This window comes from Hemiscyllium ocellatum, chromosome 12 (assembly GCF_020745735.1).
Source record: "Hemiscyllium ocellatum isolate sHemOce1 chromosome 12, sHemOce1.pat.X.cur, whole genome shotgun sequence".
Lineage (NCBI taxonomy): Eukaryota > Metazoa > Chordata > Chondrichthyes > Orectolobiformes > Hemiscylliidae > Hemiscyllium > Hemiscyllium ocellatum.
Window position 1 is genome coordinate 65,848,170 of NC_083412.1, and position 23,687 is coordinate 65,871,856.

A 23,687-nucleotide genomic window follows, 5' to 3' on the forward strand; every position below is an offset into this window, starting at 1 on the left:
TGTGGAGTGCAGATGGAGTTTAATTTAGATAGATGTGAGTTGCTGCATTTTGGAAAGGCAAGTTGGGGCACTTAATGGTAAGGTCCTGGAGAGTGTTGCTGAACAAAGAGACCTTGGAGTGCGGGTTCATAGTTCCTTGAAAGTAGAGTTGCAGGTAGACAGGATAGTGAAGAAGGCATTTGTAGGCTTGCCTTTATTGGTCAGTGCATTGAGTATAGGAATTGGGAGGTCATGATGCAGCTGTACAGGACATTGGTTAGGCCACTTTTGGAATACTGCTTTCCCTGCTAAAAGAAAGGCATTGTGAAACCTGAAAGGGTTCAGAAAAGATTTATAATGATGTTGCCAGGGTTGGAGGGTTTGAGTTTAAAGGGAGAGGCTGAATAGGCTGGAGCTATTTTCCCTGGAGCATCGGAGGCTGAGGGGTGACCTTATAGAGGTTTATAAAATCATGAAGGGCGTGGATAGGGTGAATAGCCAAGGTCTTTTCCCCAGGTTAGCAAAGTTCAAAACTAGAGGGAATAGGCTTAAGATGAGAGGGGCAAGATTTAAAAGGGACGTATGGGGCAACTTTTTCGTGCAGAGGATGGTGCATGTATGGAATGAACTGCCAGAGGAAGTGGTGTAGGATGGTACAATTACAACATTTAAAAGGCGTCTGGATGGGTATATGAATAGGAAGGGTTTAGAGGGACGTGGGCCAAATGCTGGTAAATGAGATTAGATTTATTTAGGTTATCTGTTTGGCATGGACAAGTTGAACCATAGAGTCTCTTTTCATGCTGTACTTCTCTATGATTGACCATGGAAACCCAAATTGCCAAACATAAAACTCATAGGCTATAAAGCTAAATTTAATTCTGGGATCTGACCATTACTACTAATAGCTGGAATCATAAAGTATCATATCAGAATTTCCCAAAGGAGTAATATTTCAGATATTTTTCCTTCAACGTAGAGACATTTATTTGAGATTCTGAATGATGAGATGCTGTTTTTAAACTTGCACTGTGCCTAACTGGAGGACTGCAGCAGGCCTGAGACACAAATGTTGGCTTGGGAACACGGTGGTGTGTTGAAGTGTCAGACTCTGAAGAGTAGTATCTTATCTTCTGCTTGGGGTCCACTCCCTCTGCGACTCCCTCGTCAGGACCACTCCCTCCGCGACTCCCTTGTCAGGACCACGACCTCCATGACTCCCTCGTCAGGTCCACACCCCCCCACCAACCCAACTTCCGCTCCCGGCACCTTCCCCTGCAACCACAAGAAATGCAAAACTTGCACCCACACCTCCCCTCTCCTCCCCCCTCACTTCCCTCCAAGGCTCCAAGGGATCCTTCCACATCCATCACAAATTCACCTGCAGCTCCACACACATCATTTTCTGCATCCGCTGCACCCGATGTGGCCTCCTCTACATTGGGGGGACAGGCCACCTACTTGCGGAACGTTTCAGAGAACACCCCTGGGACACCCGCACCAACCAACTCAACCGCCCTGTGGCTGAACACTTTAACTCCCCCTCCCAATCTGCCAAGGACATGCAGGTCCTTGGCCTCCTCCATCACCAGACCATGGCAACACAATGCCTGGAGTAGGAGCGCCTCATCTTCCGCCTAGGAACCCTCCAACCACAAGGGATGAATGCAGATTTCTCCAGCTTCCTCATTTCCCCTCCCCCCACCTTATCTCAGTCCCAACCCTCGGATTCAGCACTGCCTTCCTAACCTGCAATCTTCTTCCTGACCTCTCCGCCACCACCCCCTCTCCGGCCTATCACCCTCACCTTAACCTCCTTCCACCTATTGCATTCCCAACGCCCCTCCCCCAAGTCCCTCCTCCCTACCTTTTATCTTAGCCTGCTTGACACATCCTCCTCATTCCTAAAGAAGTGCTTATGCCTGAAACGTCGATTCTCCTGCTCCTTGGATGCTGCCTGAGCTGCTGGACTTTTCCAGCAACACATTTTTCAGTTCTGATCTCCAGCATCTGCAGTCCTCACTTTCTCCTGTCATGACATGGGTTGCTTTCGATATGCCAACCCATTTTCACTGACTCTTAAGTCTCATCATCGCTTATTTACCTTCTTTTCTGTCCTGGCTTACTATTAACAATCCTCCTGTCTCCTTAGCCATTTCATATTTCTCTCTCTCTCTAGGCTCAGCTCCACATACCCAGTCACCTCTTCCTGACCACCCTCCCCATCTTCAGCATAACTTCTACTTTTTCCTACCTGCTATCAGCTCCAAATAAGTCACCAGATTTAAAATGTTAACAATGTTTTCTCTCCACAGATGCTGATAGACTGGTTGAGTTTCTCCAGCAATTTCTATGTTTGTTTCAAATGTCCAGCCTCCACAATTCTTTCTTTTAATATAAACAGTTGAGAAATCCTGCCACCTACATTTACAACTGAGTTAAGGAATTATAACCACACCAAATGTCTTTTGTTTTAATGGAAGCAAGCCTTCAGTTATCTTTAGAGGACTAAATTAACAGTAAATTCTGTTTCCTTTCTTTTGCAGAATGTGGTGGTATCCTGGGTGGAATGAATGGAAGCTTCACATCACCCAGTTACTTGAACAATCATAAAGAAGAAATAAACTGTACATGGAATCTGAAGGTAACTCACAGGGAAACAGACTCCTAAAGTTTTGGCAAAACAAAGCTAAATTTATCAATTGGTAGGATTGTGTGTTGTTGAATTTATAGTTTGCTTCAAGCGTAGAAGAATAAAGAAGTCAAATTATTTAACAATCAATTCTTTACAATTTGTTTTGCATACAATCGCACATACTGGAAAACTGAAAGCAAATCTGTGTACTTTTCTTCACAGAAAAGAGAAAGCATGTACGCTATTAATGTCTGATCAATAAGTCTAACACTCTTTTGTTGTATGTTACTATGGTGTAATTTTTAAGTCCTCATGATGTCCCTAAGTGCCTCACAGTCAACATTCCCTCTAAATTGTCCTGATGCAGTTGTGCAGTAATCAGGAAATGCCTGTGTAGATGACATACAAGTTACATACAGTTTGTTGTCCCTTTAACATTTTAGTGTCTGTCAATGTTGCATGTCAATGTTAAAGGGACCACGTGATGCAATTTATAGACTACAAATAGTGGTGTAAAATTAAAGTGACATTGCTCACTTCAGTTATTTGCTTTTGAATTGTAATTGTATTGATATCTTGAATTACGTTCATTTTCAAGATGATGATAACTACATTCGTTAACCAGGATGCTTGGTAGAGTTCTGGTGGATATGTAGGTGAAAGCTAAGCCCCAGTAGGTTCTCTTACAGAGGTGTTATGATAACTCAGATGATGCTGTTTGGACAAGCTGCTGGCTCGAGATTTCCTTTCCTCATATTTCTCTTCACATCTTGGTTTGATAAGAAGGATTGTTACATATTTGGTTACACCAGGTGTAGTGAATATAGATGAGCTTCAGCCAGGCCATAAAGTTGATATCAAAATTCCTAAGTGTCCTTTATAATGCTTTCTTTTGACTGTCATGGTAATGCACTCTAGACTTGAGCTGTGCATAGAAGATTTGTTTTGGTAAGCAAGTGTCAGGCATTCTGACCAGTCCAATCCAATTGTTACTTTCTCAATATGTTATGTTTACTGAACATGCTAGTTCAGTGAAGACCTCATTGCCTAGTACACAACTTCAGTCTAACATGCATAGAGCAGTGAGCGGTTCTTTCAGTTGGGTAAGCAAATTATTCCTCTTAATTTCCAAACTGTTGAAGGCAACACTCTCTTTATCAATTCTTGCATGGTTTCTCAGTTCTTAAAGTCACACAAATTCCTTTTTTAGATTATGCAGTCATTTAGTAACAATAACTGTCTGTGTTTATTTTGATACATGGGAGGGAATTGAACACTCCCGCAAAATGTCTAAAGCCACAATATGCAAAGGAAACATTTATTTCCCAGACACCACAGTATTTCAGGTGGCACAAGATTTAGCATAAATTAATAACAAATACTTTCTTTGAAAATAATGGACAAACCTCCATACACAAGTCATCACCCTAAACATGCTTTCGCAACTGGTGAGGTTACAGCGCAATGACTGCATCTTTATCCCTAACATAGCCACTGCTGCTCAAGTAATTTATGGTATTTAAGGCTTTCTCTTGTGAAAAAAACATGAGTCAAATCATTATGAAATAAAATTATTCAATTTTAAATTGTACAACTGACAGTATATTTTCCCCATAAAGTAGCTCCTGAACTCCTGCAGTTTTAATCTAGAGACCACATTAATTTGCAGAGAATTAATTATCTCCAATTTCATGCTCCCAATTAAATGAGTCATCTCAATGTTTAAAACTGGTTTTCATTCTTGTTGCAGGCTCTCTCTACCACTTGTCGCCCTTGCGGTTTCTCTATCCATAGCAGCTCCTCTCTCCACTGCACACCCACAGATTTTTTTCTCAGATTGCAAAACAGTTTTGAAAAATTGAAATACTAAGAAATGAATGCACTGGTCGTACTGGAGCACTATTCTGAGGTATACAAAATAAGTTGGACCAATACACATCACTGCCAAGTTTTACTCCCTCTTCCTTCTAGGTTCTCAACTTTGCAGCCTCACTTCACCCAACAAATCCCCTCCCTCCCAGACCCTGACTTGCTGCCAGCGACAATACCATCTTTGTTTCTGAGCTCACTAGTTGATGTCATTGGCCTTGCCCATTGGCCTCACTCACCAGCCTTATTCCCATGCCTGGCAGCCTTGCTTCTTTTTTGCGCCTGCTCCTCTCATCACTGACTACTTCTCTCATGCGTTTACATCTGACAGGCTCATTGAGAACTATCAACAGCATGAAAGGGAGAAACAGAGGCCTGTGACTGGAGGAGCAGCTCCTCACCATTTCATCTTTCACTTATGGAAGCAACTTTTCTCTGGTTATGCCCGTGAGTGAATTTTAAAGGGCAATTTGGGGATTTCAAGGATAGATTTACCTGCTGTCCTCATGTATTTTGAGGACTAGCTGATAACTTTATCATGGACTGAAACTTTAGGCAAAAGATCAGACTTTCCTGGATCCGGCTGGTACATTATTTCAGTTTACTTCATGCTGATCATATAGCTGAAGTTCTCAAATACACTGGAGAACAAGTCCAAGTCGCATTCTGCATCCAGTTATGAACAAATAAGATGTACATAGTCATCACCAAACAGTAAGTTGTGAGAAATGTGAGACCATGGACTCTATTTGGAGTCATCTCAGATTGAGCACCTTCTTGTCCATGTGGTGTTTCATTCTAACATAGCAAGGTCATAGAGTCATAGAGATGTACAGCACGGAAACATACTCATCGGTCCAACTCGTCCATGCCGACCAGATATCCCAACCTACTCTAGTCCCACCTGCCCGCACCCGGCCCACATCCCTCCAAACCCTTCCTATTCATGTGGTGGTATATTGGTAAAGATCCCAGGCTGATGTTCATGGGAACATGGGTTTGAATACCAGGATGACAGATAGTGACAAACGGATTTAAGTTTAAGAACAAATTCTGTAATTAAAACTCTCTGAAACTGCACAGACTTTCTGGCAGCCAATTCTTGTTGATACATTGCACTAAACATTTCTGAAAGATCCTGAGGAAGATTTTTATAGAAGTCAATTCCTCTATGATTGACAATCTTAAGATTGAACAATCTTTCTGCTTGCACAGATGGACAAGAAAAGCATCTTTGTATTCTTGCAGATTGATTCTTTGCTCCCACAGAGACTGAAGGAGTTCAATTAGCTCCGTGACCAAGCAGTGAACTTCAGTCTATGAGATTGCAGCTAGGATAACATCAGTTCCTGCAATTTGGCCACGAGACAGGAGTTTTGTTGTATTTTTGATTTCTAACAGCATGACTGGGTCATCAAGAAATTTGCTCCTTTATGACGGATGAAAAGTGATTGAGGATGTGGTTAAAACGCTCTGACCATTTTCCTAGAATTTGGGCTTTTTCTCTAAGCTTTTCAGCCAATCAGCACTAAAAATAGGTGGTCAAACTTTCGACTTGAATAGGTTTCAGAGATCACTGAATCTCTTCCAGTGTTTCTAATTTATATAGTTCTAATGTTCTTCTTTCTGATTCGGCCATGCAGTGATGATGATGACAAGTTACTGTGGAGATCCTGTCTTTCTGGATTACGTTATTCACTTTATGAAAATTATCCTGATGTCTACTACAGGAACCTAATTTAATAGAACATATTGGTTCTATTGGTTTTAATGAGGCAGTCTTAACTGAAACACAACAAGCAATGTTGCAGATTTACTTTTAACAATAAAAAGTAAGTTTACTGCATGAAGGAAATGAAGATAAGAGAGAATAAACCAAATGATTCATATGTAACCTATGTTTAAAGATTTCAAAACTCACATGGTAAAAATACATTCCTTCTAATCCCAACAGGCCCCCATTACAGCACTCAAACACCAGAAAGAATTCCTTCTCTGTCACTCATTGGATCTGACTAAGCTGTGGCTTCAATTCCCGATTGTGAGAAGCTGATAATTTTTTACTTGATTTGTCACATATCCCAGCTTAACTCTTTCCAATTCAAATAATTCAGTATTAATTGAATACTTTAGGTCTGGAATTTATAAACTCAATAGACAATAGACAGTAGACAATAGACAATAGGTGCAGGAGTAGGCCATTCTGCCCTTCGAGCCTGCACCACCATTCAATATGATCATAGCTGATCATTCTTAATCAGTATCCTGTTCCTGCCTTATCTCCATAACCCCTGATTCCACTAACCTTGAGAGCTCTATCCAACTCTTTCTTAAATGAATCCAGAGACTGGGCCTCCACTGCCCTCTGGGGCAGAGCATTCCACACAGCCACCACTCTCTGGGTGAAGAAGTTTCTCCTCATCTCTGTCCTAAATGGTCTACCCCATATTTTTAAGCTGTGTCCTCTGGTTCGGGACTCACCCATCAGCGGAAACATGTTTCCTGCCTCCAGAGTGTCCAATCCTTTAATAATTTTATATGTCTCAACCAGATCCCCTCTCAGTCTTCTAAATTCAAGGGTATACAAGCTCAGTCGCTCCAGTCTTTCAACATAGGGTAGTCCCGCCATTCCAGAAATTGACCTTGTGAACCTACACTGCACTCCCTCAATAGCCAGAATGTCTTTCCTCAAATTTGGAGACCAGAATTGCACACAGTACTTCAGGTGTGGTCTCACCACGGCCCTGTACAACTGCAGAAGAATCTCTTCGCTTCTATACTCAATCCCTCTTATTATGAAGGCCAGCATGCTATTAGCCTTCTTCACTACCTGCTGTACCTGCATGCTTACCTTTATTGACTGGTGTACAAGAACACCCAGATCTCTTTGTACTGCCCCTTTACCGAAATTGATTCCATTTGGGTAGTAATGTGCCTTCCTGTTCTTGCCACCAAAGTGAATAACTATACATTTATCCACATTAACCTGCATCTGCCATGCATTTGACCACTCACCTAACCTGTCCAAGTCACCCTGTAATCTCCTAACATCCACCTCACATTTCACCCTGCCACCCAGTTTAATATCATCAGCAAATTTGCTAATGTTATTAACTCTTTATACTGTGGTAACCTATTTTTAACAACTCAAAACTATCTTGATCTCTTTCTCAGAAGCAACTCCTTTACAAATCCAGCTTCCGCTAAGAACCCTGCAGAATTGCCCAAACTGAAACTAATTAAAAACTCCACCAACTACAGATGTTTCCCCAGCCCTAAAAAGCAAGTCTAGAATCTTCTACTTGAAACTATAATGTATGACACTGTTTACTTTGTTAATTGGTAAATGCTCCCATTACTCTCCAGGAAGTCATTCTCTCTCATTGTTTTAAAACAAATCACCGTGGCTACAGAAATACTTCCACATTAATCATTAAACCACTGGGATGTGCAAAAAACCTATATGCCACTCGTTCAAATTCAAAAAAGAAACTCAAAAATGAATGCTGTTAAAATATGCATAAAGCTCCCATTTTGCATGTCGCCAGGTTAATTTCTTTTGTAATATTGAATGAGAAAAATGTTAATCGATTGGGAGAACTCAATGCTCTTCTTCAAATAACACTATGGGATCTTTTAGATCAAGCTAAATAAGAAAAGAAAATTGAAATAAAATTTTTAAAACTGCAAATGCTGAAAATCTGAAACAGAATTGAAAATTGCTGGCAGAACTCCAAGTCTGGCAACATCTGTGGGGAGAGAAAGCAGAGATAACATTTCAAGTCCAGTGACCCTTCTTCAGAACTGAACTCAAAATGTTAATTCTGCTTTCTCTAAAGATGCTGTTAGACCAGCTGAGTTCTTGAGGAAAACAAAAGGCCTCAGTTTATGATTTCAGGTAAAACATTACGTCTCTAACAATGTAGCACTGGTCTAGAGTCACACTGGAGGCATTCCTAGATCATGTGCTCAAGCCCTAGAGTGGCATTTGAACACCATCTTCTGATTGTTTTTGTCAGCTGAAAATGCTAACAATTAAGTAATTTATTGATGAAAAAAAGACAATATTTGGAAATTTAAATTTTCTTTTTATCTTCATCTCCATTGAAAGTATCTCTATTTGTCAGGTGGGCTCAGTCTAATATTTAGCTTCATCAGTTTGGTTTGAAAAAGGTGTTTGTCCCAGCTTATGAAAATCACCCTGGGTTGACATCAACACACAATAGGAAGTGCTGCATTGTCAGATACACTGACTTTCAGATATATTAAACTGACATCTTCATCTTCCAGTGGTTCAGATGATGTTGGAATTTATCTAAACATGCGAAGTTCTCTCAGTTAGGATCTCTTTCAACCAACAACATAAACATATCTCATTGCCACTTATGCAACTTTTTGTGTAAAATTAATGCTACATTTGATTACTGTAATTTTCATTGTATTTCAAATTAGTGTATTGTACATAAAAGCTCTGAGAAATTTCTAAACGATGATAGAAACTATATAGTGCAAGCATTTCTTTATTTATATAAATGTTTGCTTTCCCTCATTTGGTTATTGTAAAGGATATATTTATGTTCTGTGACAGGGATACATTTATGTTGAGCGCATATCCACTCAGGTTAAAACTAAACTAAACCTTTTTGTCTTTGAGGAGGTGTGACTTAATTGTAACTTGGCTATATGAAACATTTTATGTAGAATTGAATAGCAAACTTTCTCTCTTCTGGATAGGTTCAAGAACATTTTAGAACCATCATATTTTTCAAAGAATTCAGGCTGGGAGGCTCTTCAGGGACTGGAGAGTCATGTGTGGCGGATTATCTGGAGGTCGATGGTCAGAGGTGAGCAGGACATGTAACAGCAATGCTCTTTATTGTAATTCCTTTTATAATGTATTATTGCAAAGTAAATTGATATGGCAGTCACCTAAATAACTCTGTACATTAAAGACAGTGATTGACACAAGAAATAAAAATGTAGACTGAATAAAGCATTTTGGACCAAAACTTTCTATCAAAATAACAACGAAGCTAATGATGCTCACTGTTATTTACACATAAATGATACAACAACTTCAAGTAAGTGTGAACAGATAAACTTTGCTGTCTGTGTTATACCACTCTACCCTTGACTTTGCAAAAACAATTCTTCATTTCACTGATGTGCACTGGAAGTCATGAAATTGTTTCGTTAATTTCCTAAGTACAACTAAACTCACCACAGTAATTAGAACCCTGTAACATAATGATAATATTCCATCTCTGTATTCCTTCTTCCCAATCTTTTTTTCATTATTTTTTATTTCTTTCTGTATCTGGTTTGTCATTGAATTCAGCCTCATTACCAGTTATTCCTGTTTATATTCTAGTTCTCACTTATGAAGCAGATAATCTATTAGTTTCTTTGGGCACACGCTTCCAAGATGTCCTGATTCTCTCATTGCACTGTTATCAGCTCACTTTCAGCAACTTTGTGGGCAAGATGTTTTTTTGTGCACAACAGGGCAGAAACAAGTTTAACTAATGGCAGACCTGTCACATGGATGTAAAAGATTATAAGGAATTATTTCTAAGAAGAGCAGGGGAGTTCTTCTGGCATCTTGGCTAATATTTATTTCTCAACACCTATACATATTTCGTTATGTTTGTTTGAGTTTTCTGAACACAAAGTGGCTGTTATGCTTGCCTCATTACAATCATAATATACTTCAAATGTACTCCATCAACTGTTAAGTGCTTTTGCATAATCAGAGGTCTTGAAATGTACTACCTAATGGCAAATGTTTATGTCTTGACTTGTTGAAACCCAGCATGTTCGGAGTCTGCTGAAAAAATGTAATTTTAGTCGTGCAGTTAATCATCTTAGGTTCTCAGGAATAAAGTGCTGTCAGTCTTAAACACAGTTGCAGATCTGTGCATTTAGATTCACTGGCCCAACTTCTAAAAGAGGATAAATACATTTCTAGTGTTAGATCAAGTGTTCAAGCATGTGATCAGCCTCTGAATTTTGAATTTAGATTAAACTGTGTGCATCTGCTTATGAAGTTGCATTCAAGATTATTTACAAATTAATTTTTCAATTTCTTTTGATCTTGTGCTCCTCTAATGATTTGTTTAAACACCTGAACTATGAAATGTCCAGTTCTCTTAAGAATGAAATATATAGGCAAGGAGCATATTCTGAATTTTACTGGACATCTGCCAAAATACTTTAGATGCAATGCAGCTCAACTGTTTCAATTGTGTATACAGTACATTGATTCCAGTGGGGGTCAGGAGTGGAGAAATTTTCTAATTATGCTAATCTCTAATGAATTCTGCTAGCCAACCTTATATTTACCAATGATAATACTGAACCAACTAATTTAACAATTGTAGTCAAGTTCAAACTGAACAGATAATCTGCCAAACCTTTGCTGGTTTTATCATTGAATGAACTTTAGTTCAAGGGGTAACTTTGAGCTACCTGGTTATTTTATATTTTTCAGCAAGATTTGCTGGAACATTATTTAAAATTTCATTTAAAGGTCTTAATAATCAACACATTTTTCACTAAAGGATGTATTATTGATTATGCTCCCTTTTTTGAAAGGTGACTTTCAAAATGCTGTTACTTTAAAACTGATGGAAAACTGGATGTTATTAAAGTCCATCTCTAATGTCATCACTCAATAGCAGAAAACATTATTATATTTTAAAACTTGAGGCAAATGATACATAATTTCTTGAAATGTTTTGGGGAAAAATATAAAAATGTAGATTGTTTCAGAGAGTCCTTTTTAGTGGAAGTTTAATCAATTTCTGATTACTATGTCTGCTAATCTTATTTAGAAAATCCTCAGTTGACTTGTACTGTTTAACACTGGATTCTGCATTAAAGTTCCTGTGAGCTGACTGCAAACTGTAAGCATACCCAGAAGAGGCACAGTGGTTAAAGACCCGGGTTCAATTCCACCCACGGGCGAGTTTGTGTGGGTTTCCTCCAACAGTCCAAACATGCTTTCTTTTATTGGTCAGAGTGTTGAGTTGGGAGGTCATGTTGCAGCTGTACAGGACATTGGTTAGGCCACTGTTGGAGAATTGCGTGCAATTCTGGTCTCCTTCCTATCAGAAAGATGTTGTGCAACTTGAAAGTGTTCAGAAAAGGGTTGGAGGATTTGAGTGGCTGAATAGGCTGGGGCTGTTTTCCCTGGAGTATTGGAGGCTGAGGGGTGACCTTCTAGAGGTTAACAAAATTATGAGGGGCATGGATAGGATAAATAGATAACTGGTCAGCATGGATGGGTTGGACCGAAGAGTCTGTTTCCATGCTGTACATCTCTGTGACTCTATGACCCTTTGTGCAGCTTAGGTGGATTGGCCATGGTGTACAGGGATGTGCAGACTAGGGAGTTAAGCTTTGGGAAATGGAGCAGTACAGGAACTGGGTAGAGGGGTACATCTGGGTAAGATGCTTGTTGGTGTGGACTTGATCAGCCAAATGGCCTGCTTCCACATCAAATATTCTGGTCAGATAGATATTATCTTTCTCACCCTGTTTTCTCAGAAAGAAATGGTGAAATTTCCTTCTCTAATGTGTTAATGGACTATTTATACTTCAGCATTGCTAACTGATATTGCTGTGATGTTGCAATCACACCAATGACGTTTATAACATGGTAGCTTCAGAGTTTAGCAAATTGCCTTACAAAGTACATTTTGATATTGTAATAACAGCTGATCTTACAACTGGCAAGCATTCTCCCCTTTAAACACCAGAACTGAGCTGCAAGTAAATGGACCACTTATCACAGTAACCAAGTGGGTATTCCTTTTACTCCGAGGTAGACTGCAACAGGTGAAATATTTGCATTTTAAATTTGATTATAATTAAATTGCCAGTGAAGCAAAAATTGACCAAAACTTTTGCTGAAAGGTGAAAATCATAAGTTTGTTTGTGAGATGTCAAATTACAACAAGTCATGCAATAATGTTAGTGCTAATATTTACAGGGCATCCCATCACAACTAAAATTTGAAAATCATTAGTAGCAATTCAATTGCAATTGTTCAATTAGTATTCTGAGGTTTACAGTATCAAAAGGTTGAAGATCTGGGTCAAGATACTGGAATTTCCTTCCATTCAACATTACATGGTTTACTGCAAGGTTTGGTTTACTCTTAATATTTACTGAGCTTACACAGCAAGCCATTGACATCTGAAAATAATTGCTGCTTGAAGACACACCAATACATTCCCTGAGCTACTAGAAATTACACCCTTTATCAGGAGCTATCAATAGGTTCACCTATATTTGATCTACCTCTTGCACAAGTAGAGATGCTCTTCACAAGGTCTTGCATTTCCCGCTGGTTCCATGAACTGTTGTTTTGAAGCAGAAAGGTTGGGGAGAGTAAATCAGTGCATGTTTTAAGTAGAAATGTACAAAGCATTTTCATAATATGCATCCTGAGAGATTGAGATGAGGATGGGCTGGTGGTGAATATAAAGCAAAATATGTGGAATGTGAAGTGAGGAAGGAGAACTGGGAGGATTGCTGATTTTGCAATTGTTAGAATGGGAGAAGAGATTGCTGGGTGCATCAAATGTGGAGAGAAGAAAGAATGACTGACTGCTGAGAACAAGGAGAGATGTTGCAGTGAATTCTTATGATTTGGATGCTGAATAAACAGAATTAATTGGATATGTGGGAAAGGGATGAAAGGGGAGTGAAAAAGATTTGTTAATGATCTTGCAGCTCTTGTAAGGTTAATTCATGTCATTTTACACTGAAGCTAAGACATGGGATTGTTGGTGTCAGCCATGGTTAGCTTCAGCACCTGTTGGACTATAACTTGGTGTTATTATTTTTAACTTTGTTCACCCCAGTCCAACTGGCACCTCCACATCATGGCAACCATATTAAAAGGAGACACAAGGGTTAAAATTGCCTGGACAGCTTACTGGAAACATCAAATAGTGATTGCTCTCTAGCTATGTATCCAACTTCCACCCTGTGTTAAACTCAGGACCTTTTAAGTACAACAGTAATAAGCAGTTCATGATGTTGCAGATAGTTATTCCTATGACAGCAATGTTTAGACAGCCTCCTGGTATACAAGCCAAAACTTATCATGGGTCTGTAAGTAGCCTGAAGGACACTCTATCCTTGCTCCTGATAGAAACATCTTAATTTGTAAGATGTTCCTTGGATTAAAGAGATTATAATAAATGAGGCCATACCTAAGCTTAGATTGTAATTGACATTACAAACATGTCACTATTATAGTTGTACCTCAAAAAGGAATAAGTAAAAATAACTCATTTTCATAAAACATATATTAAAATTTTCAATGACAAGAAAAGACTTGAATTTCTCCATTATAATGACATGAAATAACAATTTTTAAAGAAGGTTAATAAGGTAATCATAAAACATACCCAAACTGCTTGATGGAGTCAATGATTGTTCCTTTCTGATCTGTTCTGCAGATTCTGTGGAGACCATAAGCCATTTTCGCTTCTTAGTAATAGTTCCAGTTTGCAAATAAACTTTCATTCCAAGAAAATATACACACAATATTTTGCTGCTGACTACATAGCCACTAATTGTAAGTATTAAAGTTTTGAATCTTTTCATTGGATTGATCAATGGCACCTTATTAATCCCAGAGTTTAACATGAATTTAGAATGTACTTATGTTATTACAATTGATGATCAAATGATAAAACAAAACTGGCCTGAAATGAGAAAATGTTCTCCAGAATATGCTGGTGATTTGTATTTAGTATGGGACAGTTGTGGGTGAAGATTGGAATAGGAAAGCAGTCTGTTCCACAACCAGTTTTTTAAATGCCTAAGAATGGCATGTTGAACTGATATTCAAAGTATGGAAATATATCACATTGTCAATAGACATTCCAATGAAGTGGTCAAGTAAACTTTCCCAGATAATGAAAGAGTAAAATGGAGCAGAAGAAAGCTGCACGTATCTGATGTCAGATGCATAATGTAACTGAGAACCACACAGAATATTGAAGTTTAAGGGAATTGAATGGTGAAAAATTATCAAGGGAAGTGAAGAGAGATTAGAAAATAGATTGACAGTTAATATGAAAGGGAATCTAAATAACTTATATAGGCATATAAATAGTACATGCATGTAAAAAAACGGCTGGACTAATTGGGAGCTAAAAGAGAATTCATACATTCAAGCAGTGCACATGAGTGAGGTACTCAATGAGCATTCTGCATTTGTGTTTATTAAAGAACATGACACTGGCCAAGAAGAGGTAACATATTCACGGGATAGGTTTAAAAATTGGTAATTAACAGACTAGCTGTACCTAAAGTTGATAAGACACCAAGATGAGATGAATTGCATCTATGAATACTGGGTCAAGTAAGGCTAGAAATTACAGAAGCGCTGGGCATTATCTCCTAATTCTCCTTGTATGCAGCAATGTTGCCATACAGCAACCAAATTAATTTGATTAAATGTGGTTTAACAAGGAAAGGGCATAAGAACATAGAAGCCTGCCCCACCATTCAATATGATCATGGCTATAGTCATAGAGTCATAGAGATGTACAGCAAGGAAACAGACCCTTTGGTCCAACATATCCATGCTGACCAGATATCCCAACCCAATCTAGTCCCACCTGCCAGCACCCAACCCATATCCCTCCAAACCCTTCCTATTCATATACCCATCCAAATGCCTCTTAAATGTTGCAATTGTACCAGCCTCCACCACTTCCTCTGGCAGCTCATTCTGTACACGTACCACCCTCTGTGTGAAAAAGTTGCCCCTTATATCTCTTTTATATCTTTCCCCTCTCACCCTAAACCTATGCCCTCTAGTTCTGGACACCCCAACCCCAGGGAAAAGACTTTGCTGATTTATCCATGCCCCTCATAATTTTGTAAACCTCTATAAGGTCACCCCTCAGCCACTGACGCTCCAGGAAAAACAGCCCCAGCCTAACCAGCCTCTCCCTATAGTTCAAATCCTCCAACCTTGGCAACATCCTTTCAAGTTTCACAACATCTTTCCGATAGAAAGGAGACTGGAATGCACACAATATTCCAACAGTGACCTAACCAATGTCCTGTACAGCCGCAACATGACCTCCCAACTCCTGTACTCAATACTCTGACCAATAAAGGAAACCATACTAAATGCCTTCTTCACTATCCTATCTACCTGCGACTCCACTTTCAAGCAGCTATGAACCTGCACTCCAAGGTCGCTTTGTTCAGCAACACTCCCTAGGACCTTACCATTAAGTGTATAAGTCCTGCTAAGATTTGCTTTCCCAAAATGCAGCACTTCGCATTTATCTGAATTAAACTCCATCTGCCACTTCTCAGCCCATTGGCTCATCTGGTCAGGATCCTGTTGTAATCTCAGGTAATCCTCTTTGCTGTCCACTACACCTCCAATTTTGGTGTCATCTGCAAACTTACTAATTGTACCTCTTATGCTCGCATCCAAATCATTTATGTAAATGACAAAAAGTAGACGACCCAGCACCAATCCTCGTGGCACTCCACTGGTCACAGGCCTTCAATATGAAAAACAACCCTCCATCACCACTCTCTGTCTTCTACCTTTGAGCCAGTTCTGTATCCAAGTGGCTAGTTCCCCCTGTACTCCGTGACATCTAACCTTGCTAATCAGTCTCCCAAGGGGAACCTTGTCGAATGCTTCAAAGCCTTTTACTCTTTCCATCCTATAACACTGTAAGCCAATTGGTAACGAGTGTTTGACTAATTTGCTTGAGTTTTTTGAGGGGGTTAGTAGAACAAATCACCTAAAACTACATGATTTGGATAATGTAGTTGATCTGGTAAACTTATACTTCCAAAAGGTGTCTGATAAAATGCCACATAATGGGCTTATCAGCAAAGTTTGTTTTTATTCATTCATGGAATGGCGATACTACTGGCTATCATTAGATCACCTAGAATAAAAAGCAACACTGGCATGATAGGTATGCAATTGGCTGAGTTGAGAGGAAATATTGAGAAGAGGTTATCGGGTTATTTTAAAGACTGGGAAATTTTACAATGGGATTCCCTAGGAGCCAATGTTAGGCTCACTACTTTTATAAGGTAAAAACAATGACTGCAGATGCTGGAAACCAGATTCTGGATTAGTGGTGCTGGAAGAGCACAGCAGTTCAGGCAGCATCCTAAGTGCAGCGAAATCGACGTTTCGGGCAAAAGCCCTTCATCAGGAATAAAGGCAGTGAGCCTTTATTCCTGATGAAGGGCTTTTGCCCGAAACGTCGATTTTGCTGCTCTTTGGATGCTGCCTGAACTGCTGTGCTCTTCCAGCACCGCTAATCCAGAATCACTACTTTTATAGGTTAATGACCAAGATTTAGATGCTCACAGAACCATTTCAAAATTTGTAAATGACAGAAAACTTGGAAATATTGTGAACTATGACCAACAGAGTGATGACCTTCAAGAAGACACAAGTATGCTGGTAGAATGAACAGACAAGTGACCGAATAAACTTAACGTAGAGAAATGTAAAGTTACCCATTTTGGAAGGAAGAATAGAGAACGGCAGCATAAACTTAACAAGTATAATTTTAAAATGGGTGCAGGAGCAAATGGTATGAGTTTATTGTACACAAGTCATTGAAAATGATAGAACAAATTGAGAAAGCAGTTAATAAAACATATAGGAGCCTGAGTTTTATAGGTAAGGCTTACAGCACTAAAATAAGAAAGTTATGACCGATACTGATTCTGTCTTAAATGGAGTCTAATGCTGAGCACCACAGTTTAGGAAAGACATAAAAGCATTACAGACAGCACTGAAGAGATCCATGAGAATGAATTAAGGATTGAGTAACTTCACTTACATGGAAGGAACAGAGGAGCTGGGACAGTGCTGACTGGGAGAAGATACAGATGTTCAAAATCATGAAAGATCTTGAGAGAGTAGATAGAGTGAAACCGTCACCATTGGCAGAATTATTGAGCACATAGGACATGTATTAAGAGGATTAAAAGAAGAAATGGTAGCATGAGCAACATCACATTTCTGTGCACCAAGTGTTTAGAGTATGGAATGTACCGCTGGGAAGGTGGTAGAGGATGATTTCAAAAGAGAAATAGACAATTACCTGAAGTGAAAGCATTTGCAGAACTAGAAGAATAAGGTGGGGGAGTGGAGCTCTGTATCCTTCTTCTAGTTTGAGAGAGGGTCAGTCTCAAATAAAGATACTGGAAACAGTAATGCTAGACCACAGCTGTGTTTGAGTCCCTTGGTTGCCATTCCATTGTCTTGGAGAAGGCGAGGACTGCAGATGCTGGAGAGTCAGAATTGAGAAAATGTGGCACTGGAAAAAGCACAGCAGGTCAGAGAGCATCACCGAAGGAGGAGAAGAGACTATGTTTTGGGCAGGATCCTTCATCAGAATACCTAGACTTCAGGGATTCCATTGTCATCCAGGCAATATTGTACTAGGAATTTCAGAGCCAAATGGAACAAATTATGTTTGGTTGACTGTTGATTTCTCCCCGCATACCCAGTAGATGTTACTTACCCTATTCAGCCAAATGCATATTAGATTGGTGGAGAGTGGGTCCATATCTTGACTGGACTGTTAAATTGAGGCTGATTGGCTTGTTAAGAACTGATAAAAAATATCACAAATATTATCTGTGGAATAATCAGGAATTTTCCTTAATATCCTGGACAATATTCTCCTCTAAAACAAGCACCACAATCCGATTTATGAACCAATTATACCATTTGCCATTTTAAAAAAATAGCTTTGCACCAATTGCTTATCACAGCTGCCTACTTTGCATACAAAATATTGTGAGACATCAACTCTTCCTTACTGACTTTATTTGGAGTACTGACAGTAGATCTGGGCACCACATCTTAGGAAGGATATATTGGCCTTAGAAGGAGTACAATATAGGTTTATGAAAATGTATCTAGACTTCAGGGAGTACGTTATGAGGAGAGATAATATCAATTAAGTTTGTTTCCTCTAGAATGAAGGTTAAGTGTTGATCTAATAGAAGTCTTCAAGATATTAACAGGAAGAGAAAAGATAGATAAAGAAGAGCTGTTTCCACTGGTTGGGAAATTTAGAACTAGGGATCATACAAAGAATGTTAGATGTTTGGATTTCTCTTCCATAAACAGTAATGGATACCAGATCAGTTATTAATTTTGAATCTGAGATAAATAAATTTTTGCCAAACAAAATATTAAGAGATATGGGCCAAATGCAGGTATTTGAGCTGAGCCACAGATCACCATGAGTGGTGAAACCAGCTAAAGAGATTGAAAGGTCTCCTCCTGTTCTATGAAATTGAGTGTCCTAAGCCACTGGAACATTGATTAGCAACAATATTTGTATTCAAGTTCATTTCATTCTCTTTCACCATAATCTAAATATACATTCATAAGCTACTAGAATACAGATTAAATTTTCTTTTGTACAGATTTATTAAATACGAGGGAAGAACAATGCTGTCAAATTCATGTCATTAAATTTATTTGTTTATTTTTCTGACAGCACGTGTAATTATCTAAGTCACATTCATGAAACAAATGAACGAGAAAGATTCTATCCATACATTCAAACTTTACCAAATGAAAAGTCCACCACAGTTCTACAAACAAGATTCAAAGCATCAGTGCTTGCGAGAACGATGTTTAAACACGACAAAATCTAAGGGAATCTGTTTCCATATCAACTGGTACATCAGAAAAGGTTTCTGCAAATCATGCTGCAAAAATGCACTGAGGAAGCTTTCATGGGACACAAGGTGGTTTTTTTTGTTAAGCTATCATCTACCTGTTTACCAATGAAGAAAAGAGTTTTGAGGAGGATCAATAAGTCAAATCATAATTTTGGATATTAAATAAGCTACACCATTCCTGATCCAATAAGTTTTAAAACACAATTCAATTAATGAAATGTTAAAGATTCTAATGCCAGTATTCGGCTGCATCTGTATTCTTTAGGTTCCTACTAATTTCTGACCTCTCAGAATCTCAAACCACTTTCCCAATTCTGTTAAAGAGGCATTGCGGACTTCCCCTGAATCAACTGTTTTTCACGGAGGGATCATTGCAGCTTCTTGATGAAATGGCATTACATATTATCACAAAAAGACTTGCATTCCAACATCTGTTTGATAACCTTGGCATTTCCCAAAATGCTTTGAATGCAGTCACTGTTGAAATGTGGAAATATGGCATAGTCCACTTCCATCTAAGTAATATTCCATGGGATTGCTGGTACAGTAGTAAGAATTAAGACCATAAAATTTCTGGGCCATTGAGCCAATATTTTGGATGCATTACTGTTAGAAGCATGGAATTTCAGAACAGCAAATATCTTATTCCATTTCAATGATTGAGAAGTTCTGGCATGTCAGGGCAAGATGCATAATATAGACAACTAAGTGTGTATAACATGATATAAAATCAGAAATTGCTAGTGAAATGAAGTAGATCTGGCAGCATCTGTGGAGAGGCAGAGTCCAATATGACTCTTCCTTGGAAGATAAATCATGTGACATTTTCTTCCATTTATGTCCAAGATAATATTGGACATGAGAGCCATCTCTGAATACTCCTGCCATCCAGTGTTGATGCAAATGAATTAAAAATTCAAAAGCTGATGGAGGCACAATTGCTTTGCAGCATATTGTAGGCTGGCTATCAGCATTGCAAGGTTCCACCCTTTTGTAATTGATTCTTGTTCAAGATGCCTTGTTTTGTTACAAAAGAAAAACATTGCTTTCTTAATTTAAGAAATGTTTATATTTCAAACAAAAATCTAATAACTATTTTCAATAGTATATATTTTGTAATTTTTATTGGTGTTCAATTTATCTTTTGTGGTTTTTTTTGTGATTTGTTTTTAAAACCCAACAATCATGTTGTAATATTTTCATCAATTATATATATTTATAGAATGTTCTGTATTGAGATCAGTATTTTTTCATTAAAATTTTGTTTTGCTATTTGTGTAACTGGTTTAACTAACAGCACAGACACCTTTACCAAGGCCAAGGCAGTATACTTGTTTTCAGAATACGCTTCTTGTGCTGATAACCTAAGTCAGCAACTACATCCAGGTGAGCAGAGCTTAGAGGGTCCTGTCTGTGTCCCTAACACAAGTATCAACTCCTGCTCATTTGTGATGTGACAATTCAACTGTCTACTTGAGGGCCTCCCCCTGGAGGTAGTACACGATTCACCTGATGGTGCTTCCTCAGAATGCACAACCATCTTAGAGGTTTCTTCACCTTGTTCCTGCCACATCACCTGTACTATGCTAGAAGGACCTGTTGTGCTTGAAAGATATGAACTAAAACTGACATGGGAAACAGTTCAAAGTCATCATTGTATAGTTACAGGTGATTACAACAAATGAAATAAATAGCATGAATGGTTGTATGGTTGTGAGATACCTAATTCTGTGACAAAATAATTTGGACATCACCATCCCTTCCCACTTCCATTGGCCATGAACTACACACACACACACTAAAAATCAGCAGACTGTCACTTTCTGCTTTTATTAGGGTGGTGATTATTGGAAGGGCACCCCCATTTCCTCCCAGTCTTTCCCTAGTGTTCTGAAACCTTCTCTCCTTTCAAGTACTGAAAGTAAAAAGTTTTGAATGTGAAGAAATTGACTTTGAAGAGAGAATTGAAGGTGTGTCATGGAAAAGGGGATTGAGTGGAGCAGAATGCTGTGTGTGGAGCAGAATAGCTGTACACGAGAATGTTAGTGAAGTAATGAATGGACGAGCACTTGGATATGGCACACCAGTCACCCTTTTCTGTTCTCATAATGTTGATAAACATTTTTGACACTCCTGCTCATTTCATCTGTACCTGCTTAATTTCAGAAGCCAGCCTCTTCCTTCCATCTGCCGGGAAGAACATCAACTTTTACATAAGAATATAAGAACTAGGAGCAAGAGTAGGCCATCTGACCCTTTCAGCCTGCTCTGCCATTCAATATGATCATGGCTGTTTTTTTTTGTGGCCTCACTTCCACGAAGCCACCCTCTGACTATAACCATTTACAGTTAAAAAAATTATCTTAGATTTCAAAGCATTTACGAAGGAAGCCTCAACTACTTCACTGGGCAGGGAATTCCACAGATTCACAACCCTCTGGGTGAAGATGTTCCTCTTCAATTCAATCCTAAATCTGCTCCTAATTTTGAGGCTATGCCCTCTTGTCTTAGTTTCTCCTGCCAGTGGAAATATCCTCTCTACTTCTAGCTTATCTCTTCCCTTCATAATTTTATATATTTCTATAAGATTCCCTCTAATTCTTCTAAATTCCAATGAATGTAATCCAAGTCTGCTCAGCCTCTTCCAAGGCCACCTCCTCAACTCCGGAATCAACCTAGTGAACTTCCTTTGCACCCCCTGTAGTGCCAGTATATCCTTTCTCAATTAAGGAGACCAAAACTGGATGCAGCACCCTATACTGCTGCAACATAACCTCCCTGCTTTTAAACACAACCCCTTGAGCAATGAAGGACAAAATTTCATTTGCCTTTTTAATTACCTGTTGTACCTGCAGACCAACCTTCTGTGATTCATGCACAAGGATACTCAGGTCCCTCTGCACAGCAGCATGCTGCAATTTGTTTTACCATTCATGCAGTAGTCCTTTTTTCTGTTATTCCTACCAAAATGAATGACTTCACATTTATTAATATTGTACTCCATCTGCCCACTCATTTAAACTATCTATGTTCCTCTGCAAAGTTTCACAGTCCCCGCACACTTTGCTCTGCCACTCATCTTAGTGTTATACACGTAGTCCCCAACTCCAAATCACCTGTGTAAATTATGAAGAATTGCGGTCCCAACACGGATCCCTGAGGCACAGCACTGGTTACTGATTGCCAACCAGAAAAGCAATCACTCTTTGCCGCTGATTAATTAACCAATTCCATATCAATGCACACTTTGTATCTTTATCTTATGCAGCAGCCTTTGGTGCGGCACCTTGTCGAATGCCTTTTGGAAATGTCTTTAGGTTCCTGAGGTCCTTATAGTAAGACTTTCAAAGATGCCTAGAAGAACTAAAGTACAGCTTTGATGTGTTGAGGCTGCATCATTAAAGTTGTTGCTCCTGCCTTGACAGTTTGTAGCAAAGATCTGTGATGTCCTTGACAGGGTCTTATTAAATTTTGAGGCTCGAAGACTCTAGACATGGCAATATTGTTAGAAAACCCAGGTTAATGCTGCAGCTAAGTTTTAAAAAGCCATAGAAAATCCATGTTTGCCAACATTCATGTTCCCAACCAGCAGCCAACCTCATCCACTGCAAATGGATCTACCAGGTAAAATTCTGTCTTTTATTTCAATGACAGACAAAACTAACTTCAACCATGTCCTCATAACTCTTGTCACTTATTCCACCTTCCAACTCACTTTCCTCTGCATCTGCCCCAGTAAGAATGCTTTTGTTGATACTTATGTTGTGTCTGACAAAAAACAGGTAACCTTATAGTTGAGAACTTGTTACAATTTGAATAATGACGGAACAGAATCAGCAAGGATACATACAATGAGGAGTTTCCAAAGGATTACATTAAGTGCCTCTCTTAAATAAAGACGATCACTAATACTTGATCAGTGTATCCCTGTTTTAGGAATGCATTGATATTTGTTTACATATAGTATATATATATATATGGCTAGTGAGATAGTTGATGCATTGGTTCTAATTTTCCTAAATTTGGAGGAAATCTCTTTTGACTGGAAAATAGCAAATGTAATTGAAGAAAACTCAGGTAAAGTCACCTTAAGCCTTATGGATTTTTGGAGAGTGACAAGTGGTTGTGGTTTAACCTGCAGATCAACTTGCCTGGGGCAAGGGGAGAATTTGAGCCCTTCATGGTAACCTCAACTAATGCAGGAATTGAACCCCTGCCATTGGAATTATTCTGCATTGCAAACCACTCATCTAACCCGAGAGCCATGAGATCTTAAGCAAGGAAAGAGATTGAGAAAGAGAGTCCTTCGTGGATACCTCGAACCGGTAATCGGAATTGAACCTTGAGTATCACTCTGCTCTGTAAACCAATATTCCAGCCATAAGAGAAGATATTAGAGGCTATTATTAAATATTTCTCATAAGTGCACTTAGAATAGTTTAATGTCATCAAGCAGAGTTACCTGGGCTCTTTAAAT

General features: G+C 38.9%; 1 protein-coding gene across 1 annotated transcript in view; it reads left to right on the forward strand.

Moving 5' to 3' along the window:
• The window catches only part of LOC132820598 (suppressor of tumorigenicity 14 protein homolog), a 63,416-nt gene extending 43,062 nt beyond the window's left edge, over window positions 1-20,354 (forward strand). The window contains exons 9-12 of the mRNA XM_060832803.1: window positions 2,526-2,623; window positions 9,218-9,327; window positions 13,957-14,075; window positions 19,024-20,354. Of these exons, the coding sequence (XP_060688786.1) occupies window positions 2,526-2,623; window positions 9,218-9,327; window positions 13,957-14,075; window positions 19,024-19,040 (344 nt within the window). The 3' untranslated portion in view covers window positions 19,041-20,354. The remainder of the gene's footprint in view (window positions 1-2,525; window positions 2,624-9,217; window positions 9,328-13,956; window positions 14,076-19,023) is intronic.
• Window positions 20,355-23,687: the final 3,333 nt, after the last annotated feature.